The sequence below is a fragment of the Octopus bimaculoides genome, chromosome 14, assembly GCF_001194135.2.
Source record: "Octopus bimaculoides isolate UCB-OBI-ISO-001 chromosome 14, ASM119413v2, whole genome shotgun sequence".
In the NCBI taxonomy this organism is placed as follows: domain Eukaryota; kingdom Metazoa; phylum Mollusca; class Cephalopoda; order Octopoda; family Octopodidae; genus Octopus; species Octopus bimaculoides.
In genome coordinates, this window is record NC_068994.1 from 25428055 (window position 1) to 25444987 (window position 16933).

Below are 16933 nucleotides of genomic sequence, written 5' to 3' on the forward strand. Positions count from 1 at the left end.
ATATATATTCATATATATTTTGATAGAAAAGATAAGACAACAAAAGAAAGAAAGAGACCTCAATATTATGTAAATAGAGAGATTTATCTGTAAATAATATGTGACAATTATTCGGTAGCCATGATAAAACTCAGAGTTTCGGATGTTGGGGCGGAAACCCACGCTGCCATATCTTCAGTTATTTGGCCATCAAAAAAAAATGCTATGGAAATGACCGTTAAACAAAGGGAAATTACTGTGTGATTGACCATTATTAAGACAAAAGAGCTATTAGAATGACCGCTAAGTGAAGGTAAGGTAAGGGAGTAAAAATGTCCATAGTATTTGCGTAAGCGCACCAATCCATACATGCACATGCACGTCCGCACACCCACGTACATGCACCTAAATGTATATCCTCATCCACCCTCACTTGAAACACACACATGCTCACCCACACATTCACCAAAATATATATACATACCCGCATACACGCTCGCACACACACACACGTGCGCAACACGCTCGCACACGTACACACGCGCGCGCAAAAAAAGGTTCATACACATGTCTATATACGCATGTGCACAAGAAAAAACAGGGCTAAAGGCAAAATACAGAAAAAATGTGTGTGCGGGTACGTGCATATATAGATGTGTGTGTGCGTGCATGCATGCAAGAATGTGCGTATGTAGACGTGTTTTACTCTTATTGCTTTTTGACACATTTTCTGTATTTTGCCTTTAGCCTTGTTTTTTCTTGTGCACATGCATATATACACATGTGTATGTATGCGAGCGTGTTGCGCACGTGTGTGAGCGTGTATGCAGGTATGTATATACTTTTTGGCGAATGTGTGGGTGAGCATGTGGGTGTTTCAAGTGAGGGTGGCTGAGGATATACATATAGGCGCATGTACATGGGTGTGCAGGCGTGCATGTGTATGTATGGACTGGTGCGCTTATGCAAATACTATAGACATTTTCACTCCCTTACCTTTACTCCCACCCTTCACTTAACGATCATTCTAATAGCTCTTTTGTGTTAATAACAGTCAATCATACAGTAATTTCCCTTTGTTTAACGGTCATTTTCATAGCATTTTTTTTGATGGTCAAACTGAAGAGATGGCGGCATAGGTTTCTGCCCAGACATCCGAAACTCGGAGTTTTATCATGGCTACCAAATAATTGTCACATATATATATATATATATATATATATATATATATATATATAATATCTTAATTATAATAATATGACAAACAAAAGAATGAATGAGACCTCGATATTATGTAAATAGAGGAATTTATCTATAAATATGCATATAGAGATGTATATGTGCATATCGAGATGTATACATGAACAATGATGCGTGCATGGGCACGTGTATGCATGTATATGTGTGTATGTTTACATATGTATAGATATATATGTGTGTATGTGAGTATGTATATATATATATATACACATGTGTGTGGATGTGTGTATGTATATGTATATATACGCACATTCTATGAATGAAGTTTTACTTTCTCCATGCCTATTAGAGTAACTTTCCTTTATTTAACAGTTTTTTTCATAGCGTTTTTGTCTTAATAACTGATGAGATACCGGAGCAGACTTCAGCCCTGGCATCCGAAACTCTGACTTTTATTATGACAACTAATTGATTGTCCTATTATATATATATATATATATATATATATATTCACACACAAAGTATGGAGGTTTAGTTCACAGGTGATCTAAGTGATTAGGTACGCTAGGTAAGTGCTGTAACGGATTACTAGGGCTTCAAGGTTATAGCCAAGACAGTAGTTATGGAGCCATTGTAGATATCCGATGCAGCAGATATATAATTGTTAAAGAGGACAACAAACATTAAGGCAAGGTAAACATCTCAAGTTATATGCAATATTATTACTGGAAAAAATTCAAAGTCTTACAGCTGTTTCTGGATGTCCCCGAGTATGGGATATTCCATCATCAGAAACAAATAAGGAAAAAGAGAATGGTATAAATTAATGAGATGTCGTCATCTCATCAATATATACCATTCTCATTTTCCCTATTTGTCCAGAAACAGCTGTAAGTCTTTGAATTTTTTCCAGTAATAATATTGCATATAACTTGAGATGTTTACCTTGCCTTAATGTTTGTTGTCCTCTTCAACAATTATATGTGTGTGTATATATATATATATATATATATATATATATATATACATATACACACACACAAATGCAGTAAATGTAGGGCATCCTACATTTGGAGCACCACCAGGAAAGTGCACATTTGAATAAAAGAACATGTGTGCACAGATATTTCAAAAAAAAAAAGACACCTAAAAAAGTGTCAGACCCAGGATTTTAAGGTATTCATTAGAGCCACTCAACACAACAGGTTCAATCTGAGAATCATGGATGCCCACCTTATTAACCAACTGAGACCAACCATTAACAACATGAAGGAACTACCAATGAGTTTTCTATCCCTCACTGTTCAGAAGAATGAGTTATAGAGCTAATATAGAAATATAAGGTAAAACTGCAACTTCTTTTTTTATTTTGTTTTTCCATTTGTAGTTTACTTTGTACCTTACACAACAAATCTCTTTAAAGTAATATCATACAAAGCTTCACTAAAACTATTCTACTTTAATGTTAACAATTTAAAACTACTAAAGTTTCTCTAAGTGTGAAATTACAGACCACGTCCCAAAATTAATGGTCATATTTTGCAATGTCCCTAAGTACAAAATCTCGTAACTAGTAGCTGTAATGCAGGGTATGCCCGTAATAGTCACAGTTACTTTTTAATCCCAGAGCAGAACTATGATTCGAGGCATTCCAGCTACAATTACCCCGTCTTTTTGTCAGACATAGTGTATCTAAGACTACATTATCCAATGCGTCTATTTCTTTCTTAATCCCTCCCTTCAGAGACTTTATCCAATGTATTAGACAATTTTTCAGCATAAATTACAAAAGAAATATAAATTACAATTATGCTGAGTTGCAGTTACCAATTCCTTGGACACCTCTAAAAAACATATAACCAAGACCACATGATTCTGACTCAGTGTTTGCTCACAAGTCATAGAGGATGGCTGCATCTTCTCAAATCTCACAGATGTAAGTAAATTAGTATTTTTTTATCTAGTGTTAGCAAAATTTTTATTTATCCATGCCAAAAATTAAGCATATTGAATACTGAATTCTTTAAAAATTTACTCAATATATGTTATTTACTTGTATTTAGACATAAATAAAAAATAGTTTTACTTTTTTATCCATGACTGAAGGGGTTAAGATGGTTAGGTGTGATATAAGGGAGATTTAGCTGCTATTTCTAGAAGGCCGACCAACCAGATAGAAGCTTTTCATTGGTTTGTCATAATAGTAGAGGGTGGTATTTAACAGAATCTCTATAGCAATAGTCAAAAGACTGTGTGGTAATTTAGTTATCACATTCTAAGTTCAAATCCTGCCAAAGTCAATATAGTATAAAAAATTTACAACTGAAGTACTTCAGTTGATACAATCAACTGGCCATATGTATATGTTAGAAATAATGATAATGGGCTCAAATTTTGGCACAAGGCCAGTAGTTTGGGGGTAGAGGGCTAGTCAATTACATTGACCCCACAGTGCTCAACTTTTACTTCTTTATCAACCCCAAAATGAAAGCAAAGGTAACCTTGGCAGAATCTGAACTCAGAATGTATAGATGGATGAAATGCTGCTAATCATTTTGTCTGGTGTGCTAAGAATTCTGCCAACTTGCCGCCTTAATAAAAACAATAATAATAATCCTTTCTACTAAAGGTACAAGGCCTGCAAATTTGGGTGAGGGAGCTAATTGATTACATAAACCCCAGTATTTCAGTGGTATTTGTTTCATCAACCCCAGAAGGATGAAAGTCAAGGTTAACCTTGGCAGAATTTGGACACATAACGTAAAGATGGACAAAATTTTGTAAAGCATTTTGTTCGGCACGTTAATGATTCTGCCAGCTTACCTTAATAATAATAATAATAATAGAGAATATGAAGAGAGTGATGTGATTGCAATAGATATTTTATTGGTTTGAACAGCTTGCCTGTCTTTGTTGAGTTCAAAATGGAAAGTGATACAAAGAAATTCAAAATTATAGAAATTCAAATTCAAAAGTTTGAACAAGGGCAAGAAACAAATTAATTGTTGTTGAGGCAAAATCTTAAATGTGCTTGCATTTTTGATGGATCAAATAAAAACTTCTCTGGAGAGTTTCCAATGACCAGTTCAAATGCATATGCCAGGACAAAAAGATCACAATCATATGTGCCAACTTGGGGATTAGTAATATGAACTTGTTGAACTGTAGGAATTATGTTTGTGGTGAGTACAGCATTGTTACTTGTGTTGTCAGTTCCTGTGGTACTGATAAGTTGAAACTGTAAGAAATATCTCCAAAAAAATTGGTCAGCATAACAAAATAATTATTCCTAGTGTGATGAATGAACAGTGTGCAGTGTGGACTGTATGTTAGAAATTCCCTGTGAGAAAAAAATCATTGGTTGTATTGGAATTTCAGGAAAATTTTCCGACATAATTTTCAACCTGGTGTCCATAAGTTTGTCACATAACAATTTTTCTTTCTTTTTCTTTTTGCCAATTGTAAAATTGAAAATTGAAGACTGATGATGTCATTCCATCAAAGTGGAATGTAGGTTACCCTTGTTCAAACTTTTGAATTTGAATTTCTATGTATCACTTTTCATTTTGAACTTGACAAAGATAGGCAAGCTGTCGAAATATCATTCAAACCTTGCATTGTCTGTTTACCTTTGTGAAGAGTTACATCAATCCTTTTAAAATATCAATAATAATAATGGCTTTTAAATTTTGGCACAATTCCAGCAATTGCTGGAGGGGGACAAGTTGGTTACATCAACCTTAGTACTCAACTGGTATTTATTTTATAGACCCCAAAAGGATAAAAGGCAAAGTCAACCTCAGTAGAATTTGCCAAGTGTGCTAATAATTCTGCCAGCTCTCCTTAATAATGTCAGTTTCATCACCAAAGGCAGGACATTATGGATCACTTCAGTTAACATTATTGACACCCCTTTCTCAATTAAATCCTTAATGTAATAGAAATTCAAGGAGTGAAAAATCAGAATTTGCCTTAAGGCAGAATTGAAAAAAGATGTTGCAAGTGAGATAGCAACTACAGTGGTGTTAAGACACTGGAAATGGAAAAACTGTGAAACGTGTTGTGTAACCTCTTCAAAATCACATTTAATCAGGTAGACTTCCCTATAACCTAAATATAGCTGATCAAATGTGTATAGAACAACAACCACCAAGTCATGTAACCTGTAACATACACTGTGTTCTGGATCCATGCAACACACTCTACAGTGTAAATGTGCTAGTGAAATGAGAAAAATAAAATATCAAACCTGTAATGTTGTGGGCTCCAGGTTTGCAAACAAACTGGTGTTTAGCATTTTCCATCAGGCCATCTGTTCCACCAATTAATTCAGTCTACAAATAAACAAATGCAAATTAACTAACCCAGGATAATATATATTATGAAGCAACTGGTTTAATTAACATCAGTTTAATTAAAATATATTACAGAGGGAGATTAATGACAAAAACCTTTCATGCCCAGCTACTAAACATTATACATCAGCAATAGTAATGCCTTAATGGAGTGTTTATGTACCCTCTGAGGACATAAACATTGGACTGAAGATATGCTTCCTGATGAATCAACACTGCTGCAGGTTTTAGTATGCCAGCATCATGTCAGGAGGCCTCATGGAAAAAGATACGAGGAAAAATATATAGTATTAACAATGAAACACTCAGTCAGTCTAATGATCTGAGGTGCTGTTTTCATGTCTGGAGCCATTGGTTCATATATCTTGGATTCTGGGACAACTATAAATGATCAGAAGTACCTGGAACTGTAGAAAGACAAACTGGAAATGCATATGTGCATACGTGGATGTGTATCAGTGCAATGTTCAAGTGTTAATTGTTTAGCCTTAAACAGTCCCTTTTTGGCTCCCGCATAACCATTCTTGTGCTTGTCGATTGGATGCTTTAAGTCATTCAATCAGACCTTTTCCCACCACAGCAAAAAATGTAGTCTGTTTGAGCCTACAAGTGGCTTTAAATAAGAATGGTTTTTGAGTTTAGTCAGTGAAGAGATAAATGTTAGCAGAATTCCTCGACACCATGTTATGTGTTTTTCCTGCATACACCATCAAGAAGCATGATGAACCTATGTATTTTATTTGACAGAATTATTCATGTTATACCAGTTTGCTGTATTCTCTTTTAGCAGCAGAATAAATGTGGCAGCCAACTTCAACTTTTCTTTGTATTCTCTTAATGTTATTCATCCTGACTGATATTAAATCAGAAGATATAATATTACCAAGGCTGTAGCCACATCCATCCATTCCACAATGCTAAAACTGGTGACCCTGACTCAGGACTTTTTGCAGCAATATTTGTCCAGCTACTGATTAATGCCATCTTCAATCTAACGTAGTGCCACTACATCAGTTATGCCTGTAGAAATCTTTTATATTTTTTAACAGCAAAACTGGTCATACCTGTCAATTACTGTTGGTCTCTATGTTTTAACATCATCACCTTACATGTAAGACATTTTTCTGGTTGGAAAACTCCTCCTCAAACCTGTTTCAGCTGGTTTTTTTTTTTTTTTCATTTTCCAAGCTACAGACTGCAAGACCATTTTTACATGCATTTATTACTTCTTACTACTTCATCCATATTTAGATAGCGTTGTTTGCATTGCCTTTCACGAGACATGGCAGTCAAATCTGCTACTGGGATTTGTTGAGTTAAGTACCTACCAATTTTTCTTTTTGGTACAATTTATTTCTGGTAACTAACACAGTGTGGCATAATCTCCTGTTGATTCTGAAATTTCTAATACATTACCATTGCAAACTGCAACATTGTTTGCTTCTCCTCCATTTAATGGCAACTCGGCTATCTCATTTTCTCAGCTAGAGGCCAATTTTGCTGCCAATAATATCACTTCTGATGTATGACAGTCACATTCATTGGTCAGTGTTTTGCCTCCGGCCTTAAGCAGTGGGGTGAAAGACGTTATTACAGCTAATGTGCATAATCCATTGTATCCAACCATGAAAGCTGAAATTTTGTGGTGTATTTCTTCTTCTAAGCAGAAACGCTACCATCAGTTGATGTATAAAGAAACCCTAGACAATAAGCATCCTTTGCAGTTGCTTTGCCAGATGCAGGATTTGGCTGGAAGTAATTCCATGGAAGAAGATATGCTAAAACAGTTATTTTTCTCTCAACTCCCTAGTAATGTCCAAGCTATTCTGACCACCATCAAGGAGCATAGCTCTACCCAGCAGTATGGCTGATGGCATCATGGACATTTCTTCTCCATCTTCACAGTTTACTGAAAATTCTCCCACCATTTCTTCTCTATCAACGGAGTTATCCTTTTTTCTGCAAAGAATACAACAGGAAGATCCAACTGCTTACTGAGCAAGCCTCTTGACTGCAGTTTCCTTCAATTTCTCCATGCTCAAGACTATGAAATCATTCTTTTTCTCACCCTCGAATTTGTTCTTCTAACAGAGGCAAAATGCAGTATTGTTGGTATCACCAACAATATGGACTGTGTGCTCACAAGTGTATCTCACTATGTGTTTTTCCTTCTTCAGTGCAACTACAGGAAAGCATGATTCCCAGGGATTAACTGCAGCTACATCTCTGGATATGTCATTAGAATGCTGCGTCTTTATGTCCACAATGCCAACTCTAACCAACAGTTATTAGTCGATACTGGTGCTGCATGTAGTGTCTGGCCCATGAGTTTTATAACTGATTCATACCAACCATCTGCCATTACTTTACAGGCAGTAAACCATTCACTTATTCTTACCTATGGAGAAAGATCATTTACCTTGGACATCAACCTTCGCAGACCATTTCAATGGGTATTTATTATTGTTGACTTCCATACCCAATTCTTGGTGCTGACTTTTTACAGCATCTCCATCTGTTGGTTGATTTGAGGAATAAGAGACTAATAGATGTACAAAGTCTTCTTTCTCCTCAGGGTTCATCTTCAAGACCTGCTACTATTAGTCCTCTATTTTTTTATTCCATCTCCTTCAAATGTTTTTCGTGAACTTTTATCAAAGTTTACAAAGTTAACTCAAACTGTGTTTCATAATAAATCTCCAGCACATTCTGTCATGCATCATATTTTCACTAAGGGATCCCTGTGGTTTCCGCTCCCTGGCACCTTGCCCCAGATAAACTCAAAATCACGTAAAATGAATTCTGTCATGTGCTCAACCTGGGAATAATTTGTCCTTCCAACAGTAATTGGTTTTCTCCGTTGTATCTTGTTTTAAAGAAATCAGGAGACTGGTGCCTGTGTGGAGATTATCGTTGTCTGAATGCTATAACAGTTCCGGACCATTATCCTATACCTCATATCCACAACTTCTCTGCATTTTTACGCAGCTGCTCCATTTTCTCTAAAACTGATCTAGTACAAGACTATAACCAAATCCTTGTTGAACTTTCCAACATATCAAAGACTGCCAAATCTACTCCTTTTCACTTTTTTGAATTTATGCATATGCCTTTTGGTTTATGTGGAGAAAATAGCTCTTTCTAGCAACATTAAAAATCAGTCAGTGAATCATGTCAAAACAAAGTGAACATATTTTTTTCATTACAGCTTACATACACACTATGTTTACCACTGACTTTTTATCTTATATATTTTCTAAAGACTCATTTTGAACTGCCTTTAACCATTTTCAGCTATTCTTTTTTAATTTTTGGCTATTTTCACATTTCATTTTTATTGGATACCTTTTTTACTCATTCTTTTTTCTCTATTTGATTGCATGTACATTTTTGTTCTGACCATTTGTTAGATTTTTTTTTTCTCATTCCAGTTTTCTTGCTGTTTTCACATCTTTCCCTCATGGTTATTTTTCTGGTTGGAGGGTAGTTGTAATGACATGATGTTAAAGTGTCAGTTGTTTAGCCTTAAATAGTCCCTTTTTGGTTCCTGCAAGGCTTTTTCTGCAAGTGTTTGCTAGACCATTCTTGTGTGTGCCAATTGGATGCTTTTAGTCATTCAATCAGACCTTCTCCCACCACAGAAAAATTATGGTTTGTTTGAGCCTACAAGTGGCTTTAAATAAGAATGGTTTTTGAGTTTAGTCAGTGAAGAGATAAATGTTAGCAGAATTCCTCGACACCATGTTTTGTGTTTTTCCTGCATACACCATCAAGAAGCATGATGAACCTATGTATTTTATTTGACAGAATTATTCATGTTATACCAGTTTGCTGTATTCTCTTTTAGCAGCAGAATAAATGTGGCAGCCAACTTCAACTTTTCTTTGTATTCTCTTAATGTTATTCAACTTGGCTCATATTAAACCAGAAGATATAATATTATCACATCTCTCCATTTCACAATGCTAAAGAGCAACATATACATGGTGCTCTTTTTCAAAGAGCAATGACTGTGCAAGAAAACCTTTAAAAGGTCAAGATACAACATTACAGAAGTCTGGAAATAGCTCTGATTTAAATCTTCTTGAAAATTTCTGGGAATACATAAAAAACAAAGTTGCAGGAAAACAACCACCAAGTACAAAAGCCTTAGTGGAAGCTATTAAGGACATGTGAATTAAAGAACTTTAACAGAAATACTGACAGACATGCTCTTATATCCAGCATATTCAAACAGGCATCTAGGCAAAAAGTGAACATACAAAGTATTAGTTTATAGTCCATTTTCAATCTGAAAACATGTCTTCAATACAACTAATGCTTTAAAGTGACTACTAAATTCTATTTGCCTGTTGTAAAATGTGACCTAGATTTTATTAAAAATTGTAGAGTGGTCTTTAACTTTCTACCATGACTGTATAGAAACATATGCGGTGGTATCAAAAAGTTCCTGGACTAGTTCAGTAGTGCACCAACAAATGGTAGCACACAGTTGTGTGTGCAGTGAGAGCTAGCAGTGACCTTCATGAGGCATTGTGCTGAGTGACGTTGTATTTACTTCGCAAGTTGTGAAGTTGCTTTTGTGATCATGTGTATGCTGTAGTCTGCGATTTTGTCATGAACAGGAAGTTGGAACACAGAGCCAACATGAAATTTTGCATTAAACTTGAGAGACATTGAACATGCTTCAGCAAGTTTAGAGTAATGAGGCAATGAGTTGTATGCAATGTTTCCAGTGGCACAGGCACTTCAAAAATGGAAGACTGTCCCTGGAAGACAATGAGCAATCTAGAAGACTTACCACAAGCATCACCCCTAGGAATGTGGAAAGAAATTATCAGCTTGTGCATGAGTTCATTGGAGGACAATCAATGACATTGCTGATGTTGGTCTGTTGTAGGCAATTGTAACATCTGAATTGAACACGCTGCGTGTCTCTGCCAAGTTTATTCTCTACCTGCTGACCACTGAGTAGAAAGAACATCACATCGAAGTCTGTCAAGATCTCCATTAGCATGCTGCTGATGACGCATCCTTCATGTTGAGAATCATCACTGGTGATAATAGTTGAATCTACGAGTATATTCCTGAGAACATCTCCACAACCAGAGAAGGCATGACAGAGCTGCAGCTCAATCAAGTGCATATTCATTATTTTTTTCAACACCTGTGGTATTGTGCATTGAGAATTCGGCCCTGCCTCTTCCACAGGTTCCCTCAACCGCTAGGGTGTGGCACTTTTTCAAACAGCTATCCTCATCCATTCTCGTCACATGTCCATACCAGCGCAATCGCCTCTCTTGCACACCACAACTGATGCTTCTTAGGTTCAACTTTTCTCTCAAGATACTTACACTCTGTCGAGTATGCACACTGACATTACACATCCATCGGAGCATACTGGCTTCATTCCTTGCGAGCTTACACATGTCCTCAGCAGTCACAGCCCATGTTTCACTGCCATGTAGCATGGCTGTTCGTACACATGCATCATACAGTCTGCCTTTTACTCTGAGAGAGAGACCCTTTGTTACCAGCAGCGGTAAGAGCTCTCTGAACTTTGCCCAGGCTAATCTTATTCTAGCAGCTACACAGTCAGCGCACCCTTCCCCACTACTAACTTGGTCATCTAAATAGCGGAAGCTATCAACTACGTCTAGTTTTTTTTCCCTGGAATGTGGCAGAAGTTGTTTTCTGCACATTTACAGTGTTTATTGTTCCTGAACATCTGCCACATACAAAAACTAACTTCCTGGTTAACCTTCCTTTGATATTGCTGCACCTCTTATGTGTCCATAGCTTGCACTGGGTACATCTTATAGAGTTTCAACCTACGCCTTTTCTACAGATTAAGTAGGGCTATCTACCTGAAGGGGTTTGTGTTTTTTCTACCTCCCTACTTATTAGGACTTTGGTTTTAGCAAGGCTGACTCTAAGGCCCTTCGATTCTAGTCTTTGCTTCCACACCTGAAACTTCTCTTCTAGTTCTGATCTCTTGTAATATTTGTTTAACATGATGCAAAGATAGAAGAGGGAGAGTAAACAGTTACAGTGGTACTCACAGGTCTGTGGTCTTCAATGTAACTATTGGTACTCAAAGCATGGATGGAGGCATCGAAGCGGAACAATGGCAACTGTAAATAGAAACAAATAATTTACAGTCATGTATGTATTTGTACACACACACATATATGCATATATACAAACAAGTCAAATAAAAATTTATTAATGCTGAAACAATGCAAAATGAAATACAAAAGTGAAGACAACACTTGAATTGCATTGTATTTGTATTTCTTTGATATTTCAAGATTAGGATCTCTTCATCAGGACATGGGTGATGGAATAAAGCTATTATTGTTGCTCAGATATGTGAGAGGGGGTATAACATGTGCAGACTGGTGTTGGTGTAATAGCCAATTTGCTTCATGTAGTTCTTGTCTGTTGCCAATTAATAAGCTGAAACCAGCATTAAAAAAAAGATAAAAACTACACAAAGCAGACTGGCTATTATGACAACACCAGTTAGTGCATGTCACTACCTTCTCCTGCATATCTGAGCAATGAAAATAACTTTATTCCATCTTGTACTGGAGGAGTCCAACACCCAAAATATTGAAGAAATACAAGTAATACTTTAACTATTGTCTCATCTTCACTTTTGTAGTTCACTGTTGTATTTCATTTTGCATTGTTTTGGCTTTTACAAGTTTTTATCTAATTTAATATTACACACTGCTTCACCCAAACTACTCTATTCTAATACATACATGCATGCACAAAGACACATGTACATATAAGTATCAAACACACCCACACGTACACACACAACCTTCACACATACAAGCATACACTCTACTGTACACATAATACTACAAACTATCTCTCTCTCTCTTTCTCTTGAAATACACACACATCATCATCACCACTATCACAACCACTAAACATATATGAAAGCAATAAATCATGTCTTCCACAACCCTCAGTTTCATAGATACATTTAAAAGTAAATTTCAAAGTCACTGAATAAAAGACAAAACTGTTCCCTTAGCAGGAAATCTATCACTAACACACAAAAATTGGATAAACAGATCTGCAGCTTACCTTTTTGGGTTTGGTAGGTTTCTTCTTGGAGAAATACATACCAATATCAGTGTTTGGCTCATCAAAATTGCTGGGGGCATTCTGCCGTGACGATGCACTGTTCTGAATGTCAAGATAGTCACTTAGCAACAGTTGTAGCTGTAACAAAGAATTTGTTTTAAGAAGTAGGTATGGCTATATATTTAATGAGATTGCTTCACAATCATATGGTTCTCCTACTACACAAGTGTCTCTTTCAAATTGGGCACTAATGCTCCCCATATTTCCTCTAATCATGCAAATACCCACACTATTGGACTTTCCCCACTCATATTGTCATGTATACACACATCCAAACTTCACTATTGCTTACCATTCTTGTGACATGTATAACAATATCATGTCTTTATCCACCTCTATCATTCAGAAACCACATTCAATCATCCTACTTACTTCTAGCCTGTCTTACTACTATAACTCCCAAACACATTTCAACACCAATACATAAAACTCTCTCTTCTCATCCTCACCTTTCCTCAGACACCTACTATTTTATTCCATTTCTAGATTTTACCTTCCTCTACAATAACCTTCAATCATATCTTCAAATTCAGAATCAGACAGACAAAAGAAAAACGTATTTCAGCAAATGTACAGATTCTGGCTCTTAAACACACAATGCACCCATGTCAAGATCTATTTGCACAATACCACTGAACTATCATCAATGCTATGCGCAAGTGAAATATGAAAGAAAACAGCAAAATCGTCAAAGAGATGCTTTTCTTCCACCAAAAGTACTTGAAGAAAATTCTGAGAATTTCTTACAATAAACATATCAAAATCAACATCTTAAGAAAGAAAAATACTTGTTGCAAAGACTGTATGATCCAGAAAAAAAAATGTATGTGGCTAGCTGTCATGTTCTGTAGTAACTAGATCATCAGCATCGAAAAACAGCAGTGAAGGGGATAGGAACAGGAAAAAAAATAAGACAAGGAAAACCAAGGGTCACATGGCAATGAACTTTTAACAGAAAACAATGATTGGCACTGGAAGAGAACTATCATCTTGGACATGATTGCCTGATTATAGTGTTGGGTGAATACAAGTCATGTTAGTGAAATATGAAATGTAGGAGCTTGTTGGATGGACTGCTCCTGTTTTTGGGTGATTGACAATATTTAATACCACCATCTTTGGTGACCTTTGTAGTCCACAATGTTGCAAGCATCCAGACCAAGTCTCTAGCTTGAAGAAGATATTCCCAGACAGTTTTCCCTCCTTTTAGACTTACAGTCTCAAAACAGATACTGCCTTGTCTTGGACACCTCACAAACATTATTATAAATGCTGCCCTGTCTTAGAGAGCCCACACAACATGGTTATAGTTGCTATCTTTCCTCCTCTTAATGACACAACTAAAATGAATTATAGAAATAAAGAAGAATAAGATTATAATACTTGAGACTACTGACAACATCTTCAGAGGTGAAACATTATTTTAGAATATTTATATCTACATCATACGTTTCTATCAGTTTGAACAGTCAATCATCATCATCTTATTTTTGGACATTGTATGTTTAGATTACCTATTTCCTATCACACTCCACTATCACTTAACACTTCTTGCAAATTACAAACACACCCTTTCTCTCTTAACAAAAGGTGAAGTTAATAGTTCAAAAATTAATATTTTATTATCACGAACAAGTCATGTCAGCCATTCTGGTATTTAATAACGAGGGTATTTACAGTGAAAAAGAATACTAAATTGATGCACTGAATTGAGGTTAATTTGAAAAGTCAGAGATTTTGTGCAGGTGTAATGTGCAAATACTTTTATTCTATTACTAGCTTTATTCACTGCACTTCAGTCATGCTGGGGCACCAGTTAATCATATCAATCCCAGTACTCATTTTACTGATCTCTATCAAATTGCTAGATTACAATTTTAACAAGCAATGCAATTTGATACACTTGTTTACACTAGCAAACATAAACACAGGCATATGAATATACATAAAAGTACCCACTACACTCATGGAGTGGTTGGCATTAGGAAAGGCATCCAGCTGTAGAAACTCTGCCAGATCAGATTGGAGTCTGGTGCAGCCATCTGGCTCAATATTCCGCAGTCAAACTGTCCAACCCATGCCAGCATGGAAAGCAGACGTTAAACGATGATGATGATGATGATGATGATGATGATGACGAGCTTTCAAAGTTTCAGTCTACTAAATTCTATTGGTCAATTTGAGGTTACAGTTAAAGACATATACCCAAGGTATCACACAATAGGATCAAACCCACAACTATACAATGAGGAAGTGAATTTCTTAACTGCATAACTACTTTTTATAGCTTAGTCAGTAGTAGTACATATACACTTTCTTTGTTATCTACTTCCTCAGTAGTGCATACATATACACTTCTTATTGTTACCTATTTAGTCAGTAATACATACATACATATATATATATATATTTTTCGTGCGGGTGACACGTAAAAGCACCCACTACACTCTCTGAGTGGTTGGCGTTAGGAAGGGCATCCAGCTGTAGAAACTCTGCCAAATTAGACTGGAGCCTGGTGTTGCCATCCGGTTTCACCAGTCCTCAGTCAAATCGTCCAACCCATGCTAGCATGGAAAGCGGACGTTAAACGATGATGATGATGATGATGATGATATATATATATATATATATATATATATATATATATATATATATATATATACACGCACATCTTTTGACACTTCCTTTGTTATATATTTGGTCAGTAGTATATACATAGCTGTCACAGACAGACTTTCACCGCCTTGTTCTTTGTTTTTGTACAAGATGACGATGACTGACATCACAAAAATCCTTGGAAAATTGCTAGTGGAGTCTAGAGTGGAGTGCTGGACCACCAACCTTCCAGGTCTCAGGTGGGAGTCTGTCCACTTTTACTGCCCTCCCACAGACAACCAAAGTTGTCTGTGGGAGAGAAAATTTTGTTCTGCTCTGATTTCAAATGATGAGTGGGATATGAAATACTCCTAAGTTTTGGACTGAGTGATTGGCACTGAGGAGAGTTTGAAAGTACTCTGACTACCACTTCAAGATAGAGGCCTTGCCTGGAAAAAGTGTCCTTCTGTCTGAACAACATGCTGGACTCTGGATCACATACAACTTTTAAGTCCAAGTACAGGTAAAGGTCACCAGCATCGAAGCAACTCTACTGAGGACACAGTTATGCTGGGCAGGACACATTACCTGAATGGAGGATTATTGACTTCCCAAGATCATGCTGTACAGTGAATTCTCCTCTAGTCACCGAGATAAAAGAGCTCCAAAGAAAAGATACAAAGATTCCTTAAAGAAATCCTTTGACACCAGCCACATTGATCACTACCAGTGATCTGTTCTTGCCACTAACTGTAAAGCCTGGTGCCTCACTGTCTTCTGGGCCTCCTTTGAAGATACTTGCAGGACCACCACTGCATACAAAAGACAAAGAAGAAAAACTAGGATGCTACAACCAACCTGTCTCCCCATGCAGTCATGCCTGTCTGTCCTGAATTGAACTTGCTAGGTATCAGCAAGCCTGCAACAGATATACATATCCCCTCTGTAAATCTTCACTTGCAAAGCCAATACAAGAAAAGAAGAAAAAAGCGCATACATATACATGTCTTTTGTTATCCAAAAAGTCAGAAGTACATGTACACTTCCTTCGTTATCTATTTGATCGGAAGTTCATACACACACTTCTTTTATTAACTTACCACAGCCTGAATCTTTGACCAAATATCCACCATATCATAGAGTAGTTGGTCAGAGCGGAGAGGTGCACCAGATGCCTGAAAATATCATTAGAATCCTTTATTTTATTAAAGAAGAAATTACAAATAATAATAGTAGTAGTAGTAGTAGTAGTAGTAGTAGTAGTAGTAGTAGTAGTAGTAGTAGTAGTAGTAGTAGTAGTTCTTTCTATCATAAGCACAAGGCCTGAAATATAGGGGTAGGAGACAGGCTATTATAGCAACCCCAGTGCTCTACTGGTACTTATTATAGCAACCCCAGTGCTCTACTGGTACTTATTTTATCAACCCCAAAAGAATGAAAAGCAAAGCTAACCTTGGCAGAATTTGAATTCAGAGCATAAAGACACAAAATGCTGCTAAGCATTTAGCCCAGTATGCTAATGATTCTGTCAGCTCAAACTGCCTTAATAATAACAACACTAATAATAATACTAATACTACTACTACTAATAATAATAATAATAACACCAATAATAATAATAATAATGATTAATAATACCA

General features: G+C 36.3%; 1 protein-coding gene across 2 annotated transcripts in view; it reads right to left on the reverse strand.

Moving 5' to 3' along the window:
- The window catches only part of LOC106879926 (exocyst complex component 4), a 268982-nt gene that overhangs the window by 191972 nt on the left and 60077 nt on the right, over positions 1-16933 (reverse strand). For both annotated transcript variants that reach the window (XR_008265483.1, XM_052972782.1), the window contains exons 11-14: positions 16394-16468; positions 12639-12776; positions 11597-11668; positions 5429-5513 (exon numbers count right to left, since the gene is read on the reverse strand). Coding sequence is in view for 1 of the 2 variants with exons in the window: in XM_052972782.1 (XP_052828742.1) it covers positions 5429-5513; positions 11597-11668; positions 12639-12776; positions 16394-16468 (370 nt within the window). In the remaining variant the exon portion in view is untranslated. The remainder of the gene's footprint in view (positions 1-5428; positions 5514-11596; positions 11669-12638; positions 12777-16393; positions 16469-16933) is intronic.